Source organism: Takifugu rubripes, chromosome 22 (genome assembly GCF_901000725.2).
Source record: "Takifugu rubripes chromosome 22, fTakRub1.2, whole genome shotgun sequence".
Taxonomy (NCBI): domain Eukaryota; kingdom Metazoa; phylum Chordata; class Actinopteri; order Tetraodontiformes; family Tetraodontidae; genus Takifugu; species Takifugu rubripes.
The window spans coordinates 7,163,047-7,177,048 of NC_042306.1; the positions used below are offsets into that span (position 1 = coordinate 7,163,047).

At 39.8% G+C, this 14,002-nt stretch overlaps 1 protein-coding gene across 2 annotated transcripts; it reads right to left on the reverse strand.

The window, feature by feature from the left end:
• Window positions 1–700: 700 nt before the first annotated feature.
• Window positions 701–13,809, reverse strand: xkr4 (XK related 4). 2 transcript variants are annotated; one of them, XM_011616304.2, is made up of 4 exons: window positions 12,741–13,809; window positions 8,677–8,876; window positions 7,708–8,062; window positions 701–7,323 (listed from the first exon to the last, which is right to left on the reverse strand). In XM_011616304.2, the coding sequence occupies exons 1-4, from the start codon at window positions 13,430–13,432 to the stop codon at window positions 6,723–6,725; spliced, it is 1,848 nt and encodes a 615-aa protein (XP_011614606.1). In that variant the 5' UTR covers window positions 13,433–13,809; the 3' UTR covers window positions 701–6,722. The 2 variants fall into 2 exon arrangements, with proteins under 2 accessions (XP_011614606.1, NP_001027886.1); NM_001032714.1 differs by lacking the exon at window positions 7,708–8,062 and having other exon boundaries at window positions 6,454–7,322; window positions 8,675–8,876; window positions 12,741–13,473.
• Between the last annotated feature and the right edge of the window lie 193 nt (window positions 13,810–14,002).

Genomic DNA, 14,002 nt, shown 5'->3' on the forward strand with positions numbered 1-14,002 from the left:
GAGGGTCCCCCTATATAAGCTTGGTTGTGCTCAAGGTTTCTTCCTGTTAAAGGGGAGTTTTTCCTTGCCACTGTTGCTTGTTAGGTGGTCAGACCCTGGGGTTCTCTAAAGGCTTAGAGACAATTTTGATTGTAACAGATGCTATATAATGATTGATTGATTCTTCCCTGGTGGTGCTCTTCAGAACATTTGACCCCCCCCCCCCCCCCCCCCCCCCCCCCACACACACACACACACGCACACACAAAACTCTTTAAAAAACACATTTACTACAGTGAAGTAACTAGACTACCTCGTGCTACTGTCATTGCTCATTTGTAGATATGTATTTAGCTTTAAGCTAAAGTCAAGAGTTTATTGTATTTTGTTTTACCATTTAGCAATATTTAGTAGAATATTTTGTCTTAGAGATGTGAACCTTTTTCTGACCTGCCTATTTCACCATTTAATCTTCAACACCCTGATTATATTTACATGCAGGACCTGAGTGAATCTTCCTTTGTGCCTTTTGGTATCCTTATGGTGCTCATAATTCTCTTGGATCCTGCTCCTGCTCATGAATTAAAGTGTGTGAACATTTTCTTACAGGATCACCTTTAACAAAGCATCAGAGTCACTGATTGTCATGGATCTAATAAAGATATCTACAAATTGCTTCCTTTCCTTCCAAAAGATGAAATAAACACACTTTTAGGCCAGAAAAATGACCACAGTGTATTTTATTAAATTGATTTTGGTAGTTCGTGTTGCATTCATTTCAAATAAAAATTTACAAAAATCCCATATATACAAAATGTCACATTGCATTTAGTGTATATGTGTTGCTCTCGATTTATTTATAAAGCAAAATGTACTTTTTCCTACTTATCACTTATTTTTTGCACATCAGACTTTAATCACACAATGCAGTTTACTGAAAAGATTGACATTTTCATTTAGCTTTTTAAAATACACCACATATATCACACTTATTAAAAAAAACCTCTATAGTAAGTTGTACTATGTACTTACAGCCATTGTGCTGGCATCAAATCTCTAAAGACACCCTTCACAGTCAGAACGCAAAGAGAGAGGAATGTTCTTTTAACATGTACACTTTGCATACATTTATTTACAGATAAGTTGATCTTCACACTATCGGTGGTTCTTTCACAACCAACTCTCTAAGCAGAAAAATGTACAGAAGGAATATAAAAGTGTAAGTTCTATCAGTGTTACTGTGCTGCTACCTACTCTCTCATTTGGATATGTAAATGCTCTACAGATGTGACATCTTATAAAAAAAATATTTGTATTACAGGGATGTTTGAGACCCTCACAGGTAAGAGGGGGCCTCCTGGTAATAGGAGCTAACTGCTGGAATGCTAAATTGATTGCCTTTGCTTATGTTGCCTTAAAAAAATGGCTGACATAAAACCAAAATGTGCCAAAATGAGCTTATTGTTATTTTGGTTCTGTACACCACCGCACTGACTTTGAAAAAAAGTCACAATTAGAACTTCAAATTCACTGTCAGAAATGGCGTTTTGTTTTTGCCAAAAAATATATCACAAAAACATAATCCAACTGCCTTGACCTATGCTGTCATTTAGAAATAAATTAATTTAAATTAAGACATTAAGGAAGACCAAAAATAACAGCTGGGTTGATCTCTAGAATGAAAGCACAAAGAAATCCCCGTAAAGCACTTTTAAAAGCAATATAAAACCCATAACAATAACTAACTTAACAGTGTCCGCATGCTTTCATTGATGAAGAGAAATCCATGGCATCCAAATAAGCCACCAAGTCTCATTGTCAGTGTCTTTACCTCATCTTAATGTGTATCTTAAACAAACATCAGGCTAGACTTTGCTCAGATATCAGTTTCTGAGAACTCAAGGTACAGTATGAGTGTCTGGCAACCCACCGCTCAGCTGCGAAAGCCCCATCCCAATAAGTGAAATAAACATGTATGGTGGTGTACACAGGCAAAATAAAAATGTCCAAATGTCCAACTGATCATGAACAGATTTCATTATTGTAAAATAAAAGCACCATACTTTTGGGACCGAAAGCATCATCATCCATCATCCATGTTTGTATGTGGCACATGTCCTGGATGTACATACAGGGATGGTGGAAAAAAATATATTCAGACAAGAATCTTCGATACAAACAAGGACCAACACAGATGTTTAGTCTTCACAACCCTGTCAGAAGGACAATTACACCCTGTAGGAGCACATTACAGAACCCACTCTTCACTCTATGGCTAATGAAGAACACACACACACGCACGCACGCACACACACACACACGCACGCATGCACACACACACACACACAGAGTTTAAAAATGGAATATGATAGGAAAAAAGGTTAGGAATAGAAATATATTCTCTTTAAGGCAAACTAAACCTAGAAAGCAGCATTTTCAGAGTGATGAATAGACTGCGTGAGAATCTGATGATGTATTACCATGAGTAGGATACTTTTATAGAATATTAGCCCATTACTTCATTTGTTGATTTTTTTTTTTGTTTCTGTGCTGCTTGCAAGTAAAACCCAAGAACTATTTCTTATAGACTGTTTTACAAAGAAATATCCAAAAAAACCAACAAAACAATGGGAATTCTTTTGATTACCATCTATAAAGGCAGTAAACGAATGTTTGCAACTTCAGTTTGGCACATTATCTACACATTTACATTTGATGTTCTAATAAACTGGCTATTTTACTGTTGGAATGAATGCAGTTAAAAAGAAAAGAAAATAATCTTCACATTTCTTTTTCTGATGATTGCCAATGTGAAGGCAGATCTCTACTCTTGGGGAAATTTTTTTAAACAAAAACAAACTGAGGTAGTATTATGTTCACTGTATATGTATTTCAGTTTACACATCTTTACAAAGTGGCCACACTGGAGCTGCGGTCTGTTGTTTGAGGGTTTTATGCCAAGTGTTCATCAGATGCTGAGAAGTAACCAGAAATGCTTCAGAAAATAAAGACTTAAGGCAGCATTGACAAAGAAGGGGAGTGTCACATGATCACATACTTTCTACTTCCTTTCATCATCTATCACTAGGAAAAATATGTATATTTTATTATAAATAAATTGCTCCTGATTTGGTTTTATGCCTTCTTTTACAGACAAATTTATCTATGGGGATTATTTTAAGTGCTATTAAAATGCAGCTGTGTATAAATGTGCCAAGTAACAGTATTGTACCATTCTGAATCATGAACTTTATCATATTTTGCATGTTCACATATGCTCACCCAATAATAAAACCACCAAAACTTCAGTCAGATAACCAGGTGTCTAATAGTACATGAATTTAAGAACTGCCCATCAGTAGACATTGCCTAAAAATGTTAATTTTAACCTAAGAGGCTGCTTTAAGTGACTAGATGGCACACATTTGCTACTACAGCAATGCTGTGTCCAGTTGATAACCTGTAACAAGTAAAAATATTGAAAATGTCCAAATCAAATTAAATGAAAGTATTCCACAAAGCAAAATATACACACCAATGAACCTTTTGATGAACCACATTATGACCAAAATAACATGACACCTTAAATTAAAATGCAGAGCGGCATATCTAAATTAGTAGAAATGTTTAGGCTTAAGGGTCAAGAAACAATTATCAGCACAGATACAACAAATAGAAACAACCACCATGATTTACAGCAGGACTGGGACATTCTGAAAAGGCTGTAGCTGATGACCATGTAACATGTATTTTTTGTGCATAGGCAGTATCCTATCATGAGTTTCCAATAGCCTGTCTATGCAATTTGGAGGAAAAGTTGGAAGCAGTGGAAGCACAGACTGTAACCATGAGTGTGTCCTCAACATTTCTACCAAGACATTTTTGCAGTGAGCAGAGTTTAATGTCCAGGAGATGCAATTGGCAAACAGAGCAAGGGTTAGAGTACCAGCCCTCTCCAGATTTACTGAAGTGCAGCAGCTTGGCAGAATGTGCTCACTTCATCCCTCATGATTCCATTTATATAACTGCCAGGACTAGATTGTTGGGTCATGCGTGTGCTTTATTTTAAATATTTTCCATCTATACGAGTCTAAGAGATTGTATTGTATTTCTTCAGCCGTTTTAATGTGAGCGTTTTTAGTCCACATATGTACTTCATCACAGGCGGCCAGCCTTGAGAGGAAGAAATAGATATCAATCTGCGTGCGCACGTTTGGATAACTCCAAAATGTTGTACACATGAGCTATGACCCCCATACTAGACTAGATTAAGTCAAGTTAGCGATACAGAAGTGGAATAAGCAACTTCCACAGAACCAACTCAACTTCTGATTGGAGGCAACTGTGATTCTGCAGGTATTAAAACAAAGAAACTGGGGTTCTTATCTGACTCAATAAATCACTCAGAAAATCTGACACAAAAGTGGAAATTAAGATTTAAGACCAAAAAGGAAAAAAAAACAAAAAAATGCCAGACTGATATGTTTTAAACTCAACTTTGAGTGCGACATTAAGGGGGAAAAAATGATCACAAATAAAATTGATGCCAGTAATTTTCACATTGCACTTGTCAGTTTAAATTCAAGTTGTAGCTTGTGCAGATTGTGTCCTGATGGCAGTGGGGGATGTCATGGTGCTGGTATTTGTTGCAGTTTACACTGAGCAACAAGGTGCGTGTTACCGCATTTGCACTTTGTAGCAGCATTACAACCAATCAAATGGTCCATATTTCTGATCACTCCTGCTCTGTCGCTGATGCTAGAAATGAAATCATGACAAAGCTGTACTGGACTAATAGTGATATACAGAATCACAGGCCTGGTGCTTTAAGGTGTCACTTGGTGTCATGAAGGAACAACCGGAGGGAAAAGAAATACAGTTAAATGGGGGTACTTCGCCATCAAAAATGGCACGAGACACACACACAGTGGCTCTGTCCCCTCAAACTGAAAATTTTAAATTGGAATTTATTCAGATTTCCCTTTATTCATTGAGGTTTAATGTGCTTATAAAAATTACCAACCATGAAACGCATGTAAAACATCTTGGAGATAAACATGGTTAACAAGTAAACATGAAATCAACTTAAACAGGTGGACAGTCTGATGTCATCATGTTGGTTTTGTGCTTCTATTGAAAAAAGGACAGTGCACTTGTGATCTACCTTTTATTCTGTGCCCGGGTTTTAAAATGATCTAAATCCTATAGTTGATAGTAAGGAATCTCTACTCCATGTTGGCATTGAATGACAACTCATATTTTATAACTACTGAATGTGTTAGAGAAACAAGAAATCTTTCCTTTATTCTGCAAAGCTAAAAACAGCTTCATAATGACAGACAATGAGCTGTGCTGGGTGATGTGGGAAGCAGCAGCTATGGTGATGCTACTGAGTCCAGATTGTAGCTGAATTTCCATGAACAACATGGAGAATTTCTGTGTTTTTGATTTGATAATTTACCTTGTGCTTCAGCAAAAGATGAACATTATGCTTTCCCAGAAGAGCTTGTTAATAAACTTCTGATGGCTAGCAAGAGGAGATGTCATAAAAACCTCCTCTGTGATTATTTTTAATAACACTTTAGTGTTAAGCTTTTTGGGGAGAGTAAACACAGCATGTTAACACACTGCTGTGCTTCTCAAGCCAGTGGATCTTTGTTGTGTGATTTAGTTCTCTGCTGTTTAAAAAGAAAGCCCAATTCCAGCTTTTTTTTACTTCCAGCCTCTCACACAACACTTTTACTCTGCTGCTGGTATCATGTTCAGCAACACACCATTTTCCCTTTGGCATCACAGAAGTTTCCTCCGGTATAAAGCCATCAATGCCACTGACAGACACCAGACTTTTGTGTCCCTGGAAACAAAATACTGACACACTGGTTGGAAAGCAGGGAAGTTGATTTAGGCCTCAGACCTACTGAGCTGTTCATCTAGTTGAAAAAACAGCCAGTGTCATACACACATACACAAATGGACGTCATCTACTACTTACACATGACCACAGAAACACAGATTAACAAAGACTTCAACACTGTCTACACCATTTGGAAAGTACAAAAAAATGCTGCATCTTCTGTCAGAGTTCAAACTGTCCAGTGGTTAATCCAGTCTTAAGGTAATGACATTTGACGTATTGACCTCGTCTTCCATCTCTTTTTTGTTGCTTCATTGCTCATTTGTTTCTCTCTACTCTCCACGTTCATATAGCCTGCATTATGGGGCTGGATTAAAAAATGTAGAGTTTAGCTGCCAGATACTTTTTTCTCTTGATTTAACAGACATTTAATTAATTAGATGGTCGTAGATGGTTTTATCCAAATCAGTTGCATGTGGGTGCCTATTTGTCTACCATGTTTGTATCGTTTCAGTGCATTATTAAGGTGAAAAGAAATGTCTCAGTCAGATAGAACTCAGCCATCTGGGTGAAAGCTTTTCCTCTAATCAGAAAGTTGATAGACATTTCCAGGGTACCTTTTTTGGCAAATAGAGAATTGTGATCATAGCATCATTAATGGAAGGACCCATCAATGTTACTACTATATCACCTGAGGTACTCCTCAGGTTACTATCAACTAGGTGCTGATGTTGAAGAAAAGAAACAGAAATAAGAATTAGGGTAGTTGGTACTGATAAATTGTTATTGCCACAGTCCCTGCTGTTTTTTTCTTTCTTTCTTTTTATATCAGAGCAAAACAGTTCTCTGATGACTGCACCAGTTCTGGGTTCACTGTTGGGAGATGGAACTATAATGTGGTTTCATATTCCAGCCTCTCTTGCACCAGAGCATCATCTTTGTACTGAAGCCGTGGAGGAGTCTGAGAGGAGTCTACAGCTAAGATTGCCTTGCGTATACTTCGATCTAGGACATGTCGCTCCCAGGCTGGGTAGCGGTTTCTACAAAGGTCAATCTTGATGACAGTCTCCTCAGGGCGTGGGGCACGTGACGATGGAGTTGATGGCACTGTGGGTCTGACCTGAAACACTGGCATGCATCCATCGCGCTCAGAATATTTTCCCATGTCCCGTTCCAGGGTTGCGGTGGCTCCTCGGTTGGAGCGAAGTGAGTTGGTGGCAACTTCAGATGGTAGTGTTGAGAACTGAGCAGTGGGGTCCAGGTTGAGACCATGACCACTGAGTGAACGTCCAAACCGTGGTCCATTGGGGTGGAAAAACGCATAGTACATAAGCATGAAAACCACACCAGTGAAGAAACTGCTAAAAATAACGCAGAGAGCTGGTACTGCAAAGGCGTCAGTGGCTAGAGGAGATCGGTAGAGATACCATAAAGCACTGAGAGCAGCATTCTCCACTAATATCAACAGGTAATAGATGAAAAGACGACACCTAAACAAAGACACAAGAGAAAACAGATGAGAATTAAAAAAAACAATCCATTCAGAAGGAAATGTTCATACTTTAGATGTAAACAAACAAACAAACAAGCATAGTTATCATAAATGAACAACTAATCAGTTCTATTATTACAAATACATTTTTATTTATTATCTATAACACTGGGGTATGTAGTCAGTAATATCAATAAAATTTGTATCATTCAGAAATTATATAATATCCATTGTGTTACATGTCCAAATTAAACATGAAACTCCATTTTGTATTAAATGTAATACTACATGTGCTGAAATCGATAGGAGCACACAAAGCTTAAAAATAGGCGAGCCTGTAAAAACATGTGTGAGTCTTTGTTGGCCTGGTGAAGCCCCTTACCTTGTCCGTCCCTCCTTGACATTGAACCAAGAGAAGATGTAGATTATTCCCACTACCATGTCAAACACAATCTCCTCCCACTTGCTGATGCAGAAATCTGTCTCACAGTGGACAATCCAGAAGGTCATGATGCACCAGTGCAGAACAATGAAAATGCCAAAGTACAGTTGGAACACAGAGGCAAAGAGGGCAAAGGTGATGACTCTGGCAGCGATGGTGAAGAAGTGCCAGCAGAACTGGATGATAACAGCCAGGTAGCTTATCGGCTTTTTGTCATCACGAGAGTCTCGTAGGGCCTTCTGATATGAAGCCAGAGCCCAGGCCAGAGAGACGAGGGAGGCTGCTGCTGTCATGCCTGCATTTTCAAAAATACACAGTGACACTGATGCATCTGCTCCCATTCATTGTACACCTATGCCACAAATCGCATGTAAACTGCAGAAAAATCCATTATGTCTCTGATTTAGAGTCATAAAACAGCTGAAACAGTCTAAAAATACCTGAACGATGACATTTAACATGAAAAACCACTTGAACCTTAAAGGTTAATTTAAAAAAACATTTATAGGTATATCCATATCCATTTTGTGTTTCATTTTATGTAACTGACTGAGAGGACTGCATGTGGTTACATAATTGTTACATGTTTATACTTATATCTCCTACATGATGCAACTTACTTAAACTGTAATTACCACAAATAAGCTGAGCTTTACCTTTGTTTAGAATCTAAAAACCAAACTGGTTGTGTTATCTAAACTTAACCATTTTTACCTTTACCTTGATTGGTCCTTGTGACCTCTTGTTGAAGCATATAAACATTGATATCATCTTTTGGAATGCTTCCAATTGAAAAAAAAAGCACAGTGAATTTACTTTTTAACCTACATAATCAGTGGTCACTAAAAGTCTCCTTCTAGGTCTGGCAGATACAATAGGTGCGCACTTGATCCATAGCAAAGAATCTACCTTGCACAGCCTGGAGCTTGTGTGTTTGTATAATAATACAGAGCTGCAGCACCAGCTGTGGAGCGCTCTCCAGAAAGGTGGCCAGTAGATGCAACATGCTCACATCTGCAAACTCATACACCATCCTCCAATAATAACGCCACCGCTCTGTTTCGACACTCTGATGACTTTGAATGCCCAGGTAGATGGTGTGAATATACCTGAAAGAGATGTAAAAACAACATATTTCAATGTCAACCAGATAAAAAGAAAACATTTTACAGATCACATTATACATCTAGTGTACTGAGATTGCTTCTGAAAACTGCACAGTCCAGGCAAACTACTTTAATTCAGTTAAAGACTGCACAAATGATCTGATATTAGATGCCCAGTAGATTAAAACAACTTCAAACTAAGTCAGTCACTGCTCTGATGGCCTTATGAACATTGCATATGAATGTGAATGGCTAAGATGCCACTGAACATGCTGGTAGGCTTACCGTGATGCTTAGCACCCACCATCTACTCTCTCACTTTCCTTGCATTTGCGTGCTACTATGGGACAGCCAATCATTAAATCATTGTTTGTGTACCCTTGCTTGTATCATGTGTATGTACAGCATGTATACATTCATGGTTTATGCTAATTAATGCATGCATTAGTTTGCTTTTGCTTTGTTAAGACATTGAATTGAATTTATATGAATCAAATGGATTTAAATAAAGCAAACTGAATGCTTCTATCTACTAATATATACTATGTACATATAGCATTATTGAGTTATATTATTGTTACTCAGCATTTTAAGTGTTGGAAACATCACCAAACTAGTGTGAGTTACAATCTAACATTATGAAACTCCGACATGTTGTCGGTTTGACCTTGACACTTGAAACAATGTTACATACAGTGATGCAGATTGATTGTGTACCATCTCAGGTACGGAAGAAGTCTACAGTTTTGTATCTTTGTGTGCATGCGTGTGTATCCTGCTAAGGTTTTTTTTTTTTTTTAACTTCCATTCATTTGCCTTTGCTACATTTCTTCCCACATCTTGACTTCTGGATTTTTCCCTCTCTCATTCCATATTGGACTTTAGGAATGGTGAATAGGCTATATTTGAAAAGCACTTTTATAATCTTTTTGATCAATCAAAATGCTTTATATTCCAAATCTCCATTCACCCAATCACACTTACACATCACACCCACCTCCATGCACACATGGCAAAGACACTATTTTGCATTGAAAATACGATACTGTCATCTTTACTGTCTACACTGGCCCATTGCAGGGGTTAAACAAAATCAAATCTGTAGTGTTCTGATCTTGGACCAGCCAAACACAATCATAATAGAACAGCAGGACAACCTAATGGTATCAGAGCCAATGAGTTTGCGATAGAGCACCACAAACACACACTTGCTAAAAGATATGCGGAACTTACTGAAACACACACATTGGTCACCTTATGGCAATTTAAAATGAGCTGGATTAGTGCTTCAATGTGGGATCAATCAATAATCAATAATCCCAATGGGTGATTTTGGACACAGTGTTAACCATTAACCATCTCCAAACAACCCACTTTGCTTTTGTACCAACAGCTGGTGTTATTGTAACAGACTTTTGAACTGAATATTCCAAATAGTCCAGAAGTCCAGACTATACAGAAACAATAAAATAAACAAAAGTGGTCAGAAAATTGTACTATTGCAAAGGCTTGTTCATAAGTATTTTCTATTCCTATGTTTCATTTACAGTTTCTCTATTTATTTACAGGTATCGCCGCCCTCGGAGCTGCATAATGACCTCCGGCCCCGCTGAAGTGATTGTACATCATATTTTTTGTGTGTGTTTCTGTGCTCTGTGCCTCTCCTCTCCTCTCCTCTCCTCTCCTCTCCTCTCCTCTCCTCTCCTCTCCTCTCCTCTCCTCTCCTCTCCTCTCCTCTCCTCTCCTCTCCTCTCCTCTCCTCTCCTCTCCTCTCCTCTCCTCTCCTCTTACCCCTCCTCCTCCTTCTCCTCTCCTCTACCTCCCCTTCACTCTACTTCTCCTCTCCTCTACCCCTCTCCTCTCCTCTCCTACCTATCCTATCCTCTACCTGTCCTCCCCCTTCTCCTCTCTCTTTACCCAGCCGGCCATCAGCAGGAGGGTCCCCCTACATGAGCCTGGTCCTGCTCAAGGTTTCTTCCTGTTAAAGGGGAGTTTTTCCTTGCCACTGTTGCTTGTCTGGGGTCAGGCCCTGGGATTCTGGAAAGCACCTTGAAACAATTTTGATTGTATAAGACGCTATATAAATAAAGATTGATTGATTGATCAAATAGTATAATTAAAGAACAGAATTATTGACAGTATGTTAAGTTTACCAATAGTTACATTAGTAAACTTTGATGTAGACTGATCTCATAAATAGATGCTGCAACCTTTTACCCTTCTAATATTCTATTATAATGACACTGTGATATGAAGATGGGAGAGATACGTGTAAAAATATTTAAATAACACATTTGTCTTTGATAAAATGCAACCAAACAAAAAGGAACAAACATCACTGAGAAAAAGATCATTTGCTTTATTTGTTTTAATTAATCTGCTAATAAATTGTAAAACTAATGGATTCCTCGGGCTGTAGTATTACAAATATATTGACACAGAGTTGTAAAGTGTGGCTTTGCTCATTAATAATTTACCACTTTAGTCATTTTATTAAGCGTCAGAATACCATTGAATTAATTATAAGACCTGATCCCAGAATGGGAATTATATTCCAAGCCTAAAAATATAGATACATTTACAGATATCTGGCCCCTTTTTTTGTACCTTGCTCGTGAGGTGTTCTGGAAGAGTAATACACATTACTTATATTACTATGATACTGTCACTTAGCAGAACAGGGGTGATCATTAGTTCATGTAAAACTTCACTACTGAGTAGATTCACATACTATGCATGTTATTGATGGCATGTGAAATACCTGTCAAACAATGGAAAAACTGGGTTTTTGCCCTGAAAAATTAGACATTGAATGTAATACCCCATGCTGCTACTAATGATACAGTTGGCTGATCTAAGCAACAAATCATGCCCTTTTCCTGAATGCGTCATGAGTTTTTCTGCATGATCATGCCAGTGGTGATCTGATCCCTGGCTCCAACATGTCAAAGTTTATTTAAGTAGGGAACTGATATTTTTTCCTGGCTGGACCTTTGATAATCTGATTGATTTCTGTCCAAATGAGCAGGTGGCAGACTATAAAGTAAAGCTTTCCATGGCCACAGAAGACCAGAAAGGTGCTTTATAAATACAAAAATAAATCTTAAAAATTAAACTGCACCCTGTAACTAGCAAATGGAAAATATAAAACGAGAATAAATGTAACCACAACAACTGGGAAATTTGTGATTAAAGATTTAATGAAGCAGCGTAACAATTAACAGGGAATATTCCAAAATTTAACATGAAGACATATAAACTATATATGTCTATGAAATGTGATCAGAGAACCATGTCAATAAAACCTTCTATGCAATTTTAGAAACCATTACATGTTATCGTTTGTCCTAGCAAAAACTGTAAGATGCTTTGTAAAAGATCTAAAGATGGTATAATATTTTCCATCCAATACATCCTATAGCCAAGGCATTGGGGATGATTTAATTTAGGTTTTGTCAGGTAAGATGAGCATTTTGCTGTGCTTTATTTGAAATTAAGAATCATTTATAGGCTGGCTGCTGCAAACCACCATCATGTGGACATTGACTTAAGATTCATCTGAACTCATGACTCCACCCAGCGAGGTTCAGCCATCAGCGTGGAATGTGGCCTCAGCATTAACAGCCTGACATCACGTGGGACTGACAGTCCTGACCAAATGACGTGTCTTCTGATAGGGACCTCCCCTGCTGAGTTGGGGTTATTGATGGTAATGACCAGAAAAAATCGTCCCACAGGCTAATTTTCAAAATCACCTTCGTGTTCCTGAACATGACAGGAGGTAGCTGTCGACTTAAGAAACTCTCTTCCATTCCTGCACACCACATGTGCAATAAGCACTTATCCCTGGTTCCTGTCAGCTCCTACCTCCATATCTGGCCGAGCTGCAGGATGTGGATGATGGACTGGCTGATCCAGACGCAGAAGGTGTAGTAGGCCGAGCGTTTTTCACTCCTGCCCACCGCGGTGCTCGCCGTGCTGTTGGTCGTGGTGTTCTTGCTGGCGGTCGACGCCTGCCTCTGCGGCGTAGCCGGGTGTTGCTGCGCGGTAACGTCGCCGTGCGAGGCAGAGCCGCTGAGCAGTTTATTACCATCCATGTGGGTGCAATCAGCGGCGGATACCGCACCGTCCTCAGTGCTGAAGTCGTGAACAAACCATCTGAAGCTAAATAGCTGGACCGAGAAGGAGCCGAGCACCACGAAGAAGAGCGTCAGGCCAAACCACCAGTAGTCGTTATGGAGGTAGTAGTCGACGGAGAGCCACACGTCACTGCCCACATCGGCCACATACACGGCCACGGCAGCTAAGATCCACAGGCAGTCCCACACCGTGTACTTCTGCTGCTCCCTGCCCAGGCGAAGGCATGTCGAGTTTGAGCCTCCACCACCGCAGCATCGCGACTCCCCGTTAGCGAAGTCCGCATCCCCGGTGCCCGCAGAGTCGAGCTGCGCTCCCGGGTGGAGCCCTTGAACCGATCCGGAGTGCTCCGAGTTCTGCAGTGGGGTGAAGGCCACATCGCTCTTCTTCATTTTCAAGACCCCATCCGATTTGGCCGCCATTATTAGAAGCTTGTAATATTCCTAGCGTGTTATTTCTCCTCCCCTCCTCTCCTCCTGCCTCCCACCGTCAACACCCTTCTGCACGTCTATCCTCCTTCTCCTCCTCTCTGGGCTGGACCAGCTCCTCTCCGCTGCCGCCTGCACATCACTCGTCGTGCACAGGAGTGAACGCGGCGCCGTGCACGTGCGGTCTGCACCGTGTCTGTAATGGACCTTTAAGCGTAGTTCTCATTTTGAGTCTCAGAACTCCTCATCTGCGACAGGTCGTCATTGGTTGCCCTTGGCGACTCTCAATACTGCAACAAGAGTGAAGGATGGACAGGAGCTGCAGCCATCTGCGTCCTCCATGGCACAGACCGAAGACTATGACATCATCTTTTCTCTCAGAGACCCCCCCCCCCCCCCCCCCCCCCCCCAATAGTAGACAGGTATGCTTAATACCAGGTATGCTGAATAGTCGCCATTAGTGTAATTGGGAATTAGGCTACACAAAGGCCTGGGAAAAATTCCTCCAGCACCATGGACAGTTCTTGCTGAGGCATACAGTATTTCTAGGAAAAACATTATCAC